Raw genomic sequence first — 9,473 nt, forward strand, 5'->3', positions numbered from 1 at the left:
AGAAACATATAGATAGTATGTATAAGAGTGGAAGTAGATAGTAACTATGAGAATAGAAAGTTTCATCATCTGTAATATGAGGGCATTGACTAGGGGGCCTCTAACGTTTTCTCAACTCTAAATCTATGATCCTAAATCCAATATGGCATCATGACGGAGCTGCAGAAACACTGGAATTGGGGATTATTTGCAAACCATCTCTACTCACACGATATGAACAAATCATTTCAATTCTCTGGGGCTCCTTTGTAAAATGAGGGGCTTCTGAAAAATGTTCCTAGTCAGCAAGTTTCCATGATGCTTCCTAGTCCAGGAACATCCAAATTGAGCAATTCTCCCACTTTTTCATCAGTCTTCAGATCCCTAAGCTAGATGTGTTCTTTCTCTGGTCATGCAAGCTATAAAAGATGGCATATTAATGTCACAACATGGAAATAATAATAAATGCCAATAGCTGAGACTTACATGGCACTTAAAGGATTGTAAATGGCTTCATATATATGAATATATAGTTATGCATATATCTATGAACATATGTATATGTTAATGTATTTATAAATGCATTTATGTACAAATATATTAATTAATGTTTTATATGTATATACACATATACATACATATATGTATATGTATATATACACACATACATATTTGTATCTCAACTGAGTATTCCTGGCTCTGAGTACTAGCTGTGTGTCCCTTTCAGCACATCATGACTCCTTGCCGGGCTTAACTTTCCCTGCTGTAAAATTCAAGGGGGAGACTAGATCAGGGCTTCTTAAATTTTTTCTACTCATGACCCCTTTCCAGCTGAGAAATTTTTATGTTATTCCAGGTACATTGGTAGATAAAATAGGTATGCAAATTAAACACCTACTGATAATAAATTGTAATTCACCACCCTTACATTCAGTTACAAGACCCCATATGGGATCAGGAACCCACCTCTGATCCATCTTTGACTGTAAGATGAGGGAGTTGAACTATCAACCCTCTGTGCTCCCTTTCAGCTCTCAATCTTAAGGTGTAGAAATGTTCTTCTCCATATCTGGGGCTTGCATAGTCTCTAAGCTTCTTCTATTCTCTGGTTCAGGGTCCAGGGAAGGAGGCTGGTTTCTCCTTTCCCAAAGTCACCTTATTCCTATCTCCCCATCTCTACTCCACAAATTTTCCAGGGACTATCCAGCCTAGTACATCACTAATCTTGCCACATCTAGCAAGCACTGATTTTACAAGTAGGACAGAAAAGGTTTAAGACCTTTGGCCCAGATATTCAGGCTTTTCCTCCATCCAGGAAGTTCTTCCAAAATGTGTCATGCTTAGCCCCTCCATGTCATGTCTGCTCATCCCTCACACCTGAGTCACTATGGGAATGTTATCTTGGTAAGCAAGACTTGCACACAATAGGAGCTCTGTGTGAAGACTTGCCTAAAGCTCCTGAGGCTACCAAAAGACATTGGAGATTGCTTTCATTTTTCTTTTAGAAAGAACCCTTTAAGTTGTTCACAACAAATTTATGTGTGATTCTCTGAGGAGCAATGCTTCCATGAAAGTCCTTCTTTAATACCTTAGTGCAATGCTGCTGCAGCAGAACACAAACCCTAACATGTCTGAGATGCTGGAAAGGCTTCAACATGGCTCCAGCAATGGGCCCTGTCTGCCTTCTGGCTGGGATCAACCCTGGCTACATGGAGAAAGGGATGCCACCAAAAGGATGTATGCTAGCTAATGAATTATTTTAGAGATGGAAAGGTTCTTGGTGGCCAGGAAATCCAACCTATACACACATACACACCTATGTATGTGTGAGCACACGAATATATATGTGTGTGTGTGCATAAACCTGTATTGTGTACATAAGCATATGAAGATATAGTTATATCTATATACAAATATACAGACATAAATATACATACATGTAATACAAATACACACACACATTGTTTCTCGCAATAGAATGTAAGTTCCTGGAGGACAGAAACTGATTCATTTTTTACCTTGTCTCCCTAGTACCTAGCATAATGTCTGGCACATAGTAGGGACCTAATAAATGTTTGCTGATTGATTCATAGAACATCCCTAAGATCATCTACCTTCTGTTTGGAAATTTTCAATGAGAGGGGACATAGGTTGAGAGGGGACACTTAGGAATAGCTCTAATTATCCGGAAGATTTCCCTGATGCTAAGTTTAAATTTGCTTCTTTTTTTTCATACTCTTTATTCCTGGTTCTGCCCTTTGGGACCAAACACAACACGCCTCATTCCTCATTCACAGTCTTTTGGATTCTTGAAGATAGCCCTCCTGTCCCACCTGAACTTTCTTTTATGCATGTTGAACATCCCCACTTCTTTCATCTAATGCTCAAATGGTACGGACTCCACACTTTTCTAAACTCTGGTCCCCTTATTCTGGACTCCCTTCATTTGTAATGTGGTGCCCAGAACTGAACACTGTGCTCCAGATGCTCTCTGACCTTGCTCACATTGCCACTTCTCCCACATACCTTTGCACTGTAGTCACCAAATATAGCTCTGCATGTCGACTTGGTTTGGAGGGGATCATGTCAAGATCTTCAAAAGATTTCTCCAGCTCCCTGTCCTTTAGTACATTCTAGTATATAATAAGCAACAATAATTTTCCCTGGGAGGTCTTTTTGCTTATGGTAATAATATTACTGTGCCCTGTCTCTCAATAACGTTTGACTTATTTCAGCTGTTGCAGAGACAGAGCCTGAGTGGGGAAAAAGAGGCAGGAGTTATTAAGAATCACATCCCTTTTAGACTGTAAAATTTTTGTTGTTGGTTAAATTGATTAAATGTAGTATTCTTGTCTAATTACCAGTAAATTGACATACTACTGGAAGAAATCATTTCAATATTAACATTCTTCCTCTAAATGAGACCAGAAGGTCCATGGAAGTCTAAATGACTTCATGGTTTTCCTTGGAGAAGTAAATGGAGAGAGCTGTTCTCATGGGCCCAAAGGGAAGCATCCTTTCAAGGCATCTTGCCTTGTAGTTGGTGCCCAAAAGCAGGATCAAAAAGGCCACCAGGAAGATAACTTTAGGTAATATATGCCCCAATGAAGAGGGATAGAATTCCTGTGAAGGATTTAACATAACCCTTCCATCCAAGTCAATGCATACAAGTGTATTTGATAATTATAAAGCAAAAATGGAAAGGAGATACAGGCCGGGAAATATGGCTCAGGATTAAGTCCTACAAGAAGTCAAATCCTTAAAGACTGAAAAGCCTCACTACCTATCGAGATAGGTCTATGTCCACTTCCGTGTCCATGTCCATCTCTATCTCCTTAATAGCTTAAGACTATTGAAATACCATGTATATCATGAAAACCATCTGGAAGGTTTATATGTAGCAAGTACTCAAGGATATTGCACATAAATCAAATTGTAAAAGTCGGAGATTCTGACTTTCCATGAGCCAGGTTCAAGTCAGTTAAAACAACAAGCATTTGTTAAGTGCCTACTATGTGTTAGACACTGTGCTAAGTGCTGGGCGATCAAAGAATTGGGGGGGGGGGGGAAACAATCTCTGCTTTCAAGGAACTCAGTCTAATGGGGAAAACAACATGCAAACCATTATGTACACATAAGGTTTATACAGGATTAATTAAGATAATCAGAATGAAGGTATTAGCTTTAAGAGAGACTGGGAAAGGCTCTTGTAAAGAAAGGTAAGATTTTTAGCTCAGATTCGAAAGAAGTTGGGGAAGTCAGGAGATGAAATGAGGACGGAGAATATTCTAGACATGAGGGGTAGCAAGAGAAAATGTCCCAAGTCAGGTGATGGAGTATCATATGTGAAATCCCCTAAGGAGCTAACCCAGCACAAGACCCTCCTAGCTATGACAGTTTCTTATGTTTCTACTCCCTTTCTGAGCTTGAAATTGGCCCTGATTTCCTTACTTAAAAACATAGAATATTAGAGTTAGGAGGAATCTTATTGATCAGCCAATCAAATCATCTCAATTTACAAAAGAGGAAGCCACAGCCAAATCCAGAAAAGTAAAATGACTGGTCTAAGATCACTACTACTACTACTACTACTACTACTACTACTACTACTACTAGATAGCAGAGCTGGACTTCATATCCAATGCTCTTCTCTTTAAGTTAGTCTGTCCCTTCCTGTGCTCTCACAGGGCTTAGCTCGGGACTGTCTGCATGGAGAGAAAGATAATGATAACTGACCCTCAGTTATGTGCTGACTAACTCTGAAGGGTCCCTCAGGGATCACTAGCTGTTTGTGTGGGACATAAGCAAATTGGACCAAATGTTCTGAGTCATGTGTCAAGAAAAGTGGAGGTCAGGCTGGTGAAGACAGGGTATACATGCAAGCATCCCCACATACACCCACACCCACACCCACATGAAGAAAGTGAATGGTGAGGACTACATAGACAATCTGTCTACTCCCCCACATTGGACAAGATCCAGCCCATGGCCCATGTCCAGTCTGTGTGGATGAGTCTGTTGTACTAAAGAATACTCCACTCATTCATTAACTCTTGGACCCAACTACTAAAACAGAAGGGATGACAGGTGAAATTGGGCTTCTTGGAAACCAGACTAAAAATGTCCCTGGCTCAACCTGAAGTTCCAGACACACTTTCTGTAGTCTCTTCCATGATGACTGATCTCTATCCTCCGGGGATAATATCTGACTTTTGGAAACAGCCTCCAGTCATTCAGACCTGAGTCTGGTCACTGACAGAAAGATATGAATTAGGGAATACTTTTGGGGTCAATAATGAGGTTTGGCTATTAATAAATTGCTTTTCTTCTTTGTCCTCATAGCCCATTGTCAATAGAAGAGTTCCAGCAATGACAAGAACATTCAATCAATTATTCAACAAGCATTTATTAAGTGCCTACTATATTCCTGGCACAACGGTCCAAAGATCTAAACAATCCCTAATTTCAAAGAGTTTACAGTTCTGTCAAGATAGATATCATTTACATACAATAATATAGTGCTTACTATGTGCTAGCAATTTATAACTGTTACCTTTTTTGATCTTCATAACAACCTTGGGAGGATTTGTACCCCTTTTACAGATGAGGAAACTGAAACAAATAGGACTTAAGTGTGCCCAGGGTCACAGTTGATCTTTTAGGAGGGAACCAACTCAGATCTTTCTGACTTCAGATCTAAAATGCTACACACAGCTGCCTACGTGATGTACATAATATACCAAATAAATTTAAATATAAAGTAGTCTGGGGTGGGGAAAGTGCTAGCACTTGGTGGGGAGGGATCAGGAAAAGCTTCTTATAAAAGGTGATAATTGAATTTCTTTTTGAAAGAAACAAGGGATCCTTTGAAACAGATAAGGAATGCCTTGCATTCCAGGCAAGAACAGCCAAAGCAAAGACATGGAGTTGAGAGGTGGAGGATCGTGTGTGAGGAACAGAAAGAAGGCCGATTTGGCAAGACTAGAATTTGGTCAGAGGAGCAATGGAAAATAAAGCTGAAAAGATAGGACAGATTCAAGTCATGAAAGAGTGAAAAAGAAACAGGATATGTATTTTGTCCTTAAGGCAATAGGGAACCACAGGAGGTTTCTGAGTGAGAGAGTACCATGGTCACACATATATTAAAGGGAATAACTGTTTGATTAAGAGTAGTTTTCCAGTTCCTAAGGGGAACACCATCATTCACACCACTCTTGTTAAAAGGACTAAAGGCAAAATGATCCCCATTTTTTAGACAAGGAAATTGAGACTCAGAACTGGTGCTCTAGAGTGATGCAATTAGTAGCTATTACTTGACTGACTCTGATGCAAGCCAGTGCTCTTTCTATCTCCTCTCTTCCCATAAAACCTCTCATCAAATAACCATAGGGCTGAGAGATAAAACATCTGAAATCATCCATTTCTTGACATAGAAATGAGGAAATAAATGGACAGATTATCAAGCAAAGGGATCAAATGAGATGATATATGTAAAACATTGGGCAAGCCTAAAGCATAGCATCAACATTAGCTCTTGTTCCCAAGTAACTCTTTCAAAGTCATGCAACGATCAGTAGAGACAACCCTCACCCCACACAGACCAGAATCTGTCCGTCCAGGCACCAGTCCTTCAAAGTAGGGCAATGTGGTAGAAAGGAACTAGTTACCAATCAGACATCAAGGGAGATTGTTTCTAGTGCTTAGCTCTGCTGCTAATTCAGTGTCACCAGAAGTAAGTCTATTCTCTAATCAGTAAAACATGTATGTTTGAGTGTTGGAGTTGGGGGAGAATGTAGCTTCTTCCATCTCTCAAATCTACAATACTTTCATGATACTTTGGTGCCTAGAATGAAAGGTACTTTTTCCAAAGCTAATTTGGTTATGGAACATTTGGGCCTTGCCTTTGATGGCAAGACCAGAGCTCTTTTCCCAATATCACACTGCCCAGAGGAGGCTCCTGCAGGCTCCCACATTCTAGAACTGTTAGAGACTGTCCCACACATGATGCTGGGAAAGGGGAAGAGTCACTTTTCTTTCATACCCAAGGCAAGAAATGATTCAGCCCTAAATGTCTTACCCTACAACCAAGCCAGCCTTAAATGGAAGAATAGGCAGGAAAACACATGGGACAAAACATCCCCACCAAGGGGAATGCGAAAAACCCACTTTGCTCCTGCAATAGCAGGATTCTTCCTCCTCTTCTTGGAATCTCTTTTTTCTTCAAGACTCAGCTCTAGTACTTCTGCATGCTACTTTTCTCATCTCCTCTCCACCCCCAACTGCCAAGGCCTTCCCCCTTTCCCCACCTCCTCCCTTGCATCTTCTCTCTCAGTTTTCCTATACCTAGAAAGTTATTTTTATCTCCCTCCATCTCTTTGTGTCTTTGTGTCTCCAGCAACTAACATGCTACCTGGCACATGGTTCTGGTTTTGTTGAGTCCCATCCAACTCTGTGACCCCATTTTTTAAAGAAGTATAAGCAGATTTGAATGGTAACCCAAAGGTTTTTTTCTTACATAAGACTAACATGAAAATAATGGATGAAATGAGTATAACCAGTTATTCCTTTCTTAAACAAAGGAGTTGAGGGATAAAGACTGGACTATTATCTCAACGTTTTAGGGAGTTCCCAGATGAGGAAGCTCCCTCTTCCAGAACATGTATAATCTCAAGAGAGTTGTTTATATGCCTGAGAGTTTAAGTAACTTGGGGTTTTCCTGGCAAAGATACTGGAGTAGTTGGCCATTCCCTTCTTCGGTTCATTTTCAGATGAGGAAACTGAAGCAAATAAGGTCAAGTGATTTGCACAAGATCACATAACTAGTAAGGGAGACCAGATTTGAATTCAGAGAGGTCTTCCTGACTCGAAGCAGGACACTATTCACTTGGACACTTAGCAGCCCCTGGCACATAGGAATTTTAAGTCAGTGCTTGCTTAGTTATGACTTTGTACAGATCACTTGTCCTCATCTGTAGGAGGGAGGGGTTGGCTTTTTGGGTCTCCAAGGTGCCTCATCTCTAAATTCTCTGAACTGGAGCCAAGCTCGTATCCCTTCCTTCCCCCGAGGCTTCCCTCCCTGGATTATGGCCTCATGTTCCAAAGTTAGAAAACTGCCTTGTAATCATGGAATCTAGCAGAGGCTACAAAGGACCCCAAGATGTAATTTAGTTCAACCCACTAATTTTATTAAGGCAAAAAAGTCACATGACTAGTTGTGTGCAGAGTTCAAATCGACTAACTCCTAAGAGCACCCTCTCCATTACTCGGCTCCTGCTGGTTTTGTTTCTCAGCCACTGCTCTGAACACAATCAATATGGTCAATGCTCAGAGCTCCCTGGATCCAACAGCCTACTAGAATCAAATTTCAGCCTGGAGAATGAAAGGCCTTTGACCCAATAACCTAAGTTCGGAAACACTCGAGTTCGAGGCTCAATTCTTTTTCTCCACCCCAGTCAGCCGGGCGCCCCCAAAGCCAGCATTTGGCCAGTGAGGATTCTACTTGTACTAGCACAGGGTCAGACAGGAGCCGACTACCCAGTCACTGACTTCCAACTTTCCAGCCTCTCCTCGACGTCCCTGGGATCCTGGTAGGAAGCGTAAAGAATTGTTGCAAGCGCAGCGCACCGGCACCGGCTGGCACTGCCCCCTCCCTCCCGCGTTATACCTCTCCAAAGCCCTGGCTCGCCTCCCGACTATCCAACGGGACAGTGAAATGTTTCGGACTCACAGTTCAGCTCTTTCTACTAAACTAAGTTAGTTCCCGTGGCACCTTCTCTCTGGAAAGGAGGCTGGCGGATCTGGAGAGGGGAGGTGGGGAACAAGGAGCTGGGGGGGGGGGGCAGAAGAGGGAGCATCTGCCTGGGGCGGTGGTCCCGTGCCCCAGAGCGCGGTGCCTGAGGCCGGGCCCCCGGGACCGAGCTGCCGGTTCCAGAGCGGAGGCGGGAGGGTGTCCCAGGTTAGTGCACCGGGACTGGCCTCAGGGCGCTTCCCTGCGTCCCGCGGGACTGGCCCGGGGGCTGGGGGCGGGGGTAGCGCTGCCGCCCCCTTCCCGCTGGGACGGTTCGCTTTCACTCACCTAGGCTGGGGCCGCTCTGGAAGTAGAAAATGACCAGCAGCAGGGAGCCCAGACATGTGGCCAGCAGCATCCCCGGCACCCTGCTTTTCCTCATTCTGGCTTCCCAGACCGAGCCCCTCCAGGCGAGGTCCGCCGGGCACAGCCCGGCCGCTTCTCGCTCGCAGGCGCAGCCGCCGCTGCCTCCGCCGCCGCCGCCCGGGCAGGAGCCGCCGAGCGCAGCCCGAGAGTCCAGCTCCCGGCTCCGGCGCCACCGCTGCCCCGGCTCGGCACCTTCCCCGGCCCAGCCCGTACCAAGCCGCCCTCCCTGGAAAGGGGTGCGCTATAATAGACACCCCGGGGGCGGAGCTGCGGGAGGCTGGGCGGAGCCACCCGAGCTCCCGGTTCCTCCCCGCACCCCCTTGCGCCCCAGCCGTCTGCGCCCTGAGGCGGAGGGTCGGCAGGGCGGAGCCAGAATTTTCTCCCCGCCCCTATTCCGCTTCCTCCGCCTTCACCCACCTCCATCTGAGTGGAGCGGTCCTCCCGGAGACGTGTGCTTAGTTGGGGTTAGCGGGGTGCAAGGGAAGTGCAAACCTGGCAGGGATCCCCAGAGCGTGGCAGAGCGGCACGGGCACCGCGTGGCTGAAGGGAACCCTACCCGGGCCCGGGTTACCGGAGTCACCTTTCCAGCCTGCTCCGCCTCGGGGATGGTCTCCTGTACCGCCCGGTCTGGTCCGTGCTTTTGGAGAGAGATAGTCGCCTGGGTCCCCCTCCCCAGCCCCAGCCCAGACCCCAAAGGCACCTCCTTGAAAGCGAGTGGGAGACCGCGGGGAGGAGCGCGTACCCTTCCTCTTGCTTTGTTTCCTTCCGCACGCCGAACCCCTTTCCAGATTCGAAACGTGATTTCTGGGTAGAGCGATCGCGGGGTAACGACAGTGAGACT

General features: G+C 44.9%; 1 protein-coding gene across 1 annotated transcript in view; it reads right to left on the minus strand.

Moving 5' to 3' along the window:
* CHST13 (carbohydrate sulfotransferase 13) overlaps nt 1-8,857 on the minus strand; it is a 54,641-nt gene extending 45,784 nt beyond the window's left edge. Inside the window, exon 1 of the mRNA XM_074283793.1 lies at nt 8,555-8,857. Coding sequence (XP_074139894.1) covers nt 8,555-8,648 — 94 coding nt within the window. The 5' untranslated portion in view covers nt 8,649-8,857. The remainder of the gene's footprint in view (nt 1-8,554) is intronic.
* Nucleotides 8,858-9,473: the final 616 nt, after the last annotated feature.

The sequence above is a fragment of the Sminthopsis crassicaudata genome, chromosome 1 (genome assembly GCF_048593235.1).
Source record: "Sminthopsis crassicaudata isolate SCR6 chromosome 1, ASM4859323v1, whole genome shotgun sequence".
NCBI lineage: Eukaryota > Metazoa > Chordata > Mammalia > Dasyuromorphia > Dasyuridae > Sminthopsis > Sminthopsis crassicaudata.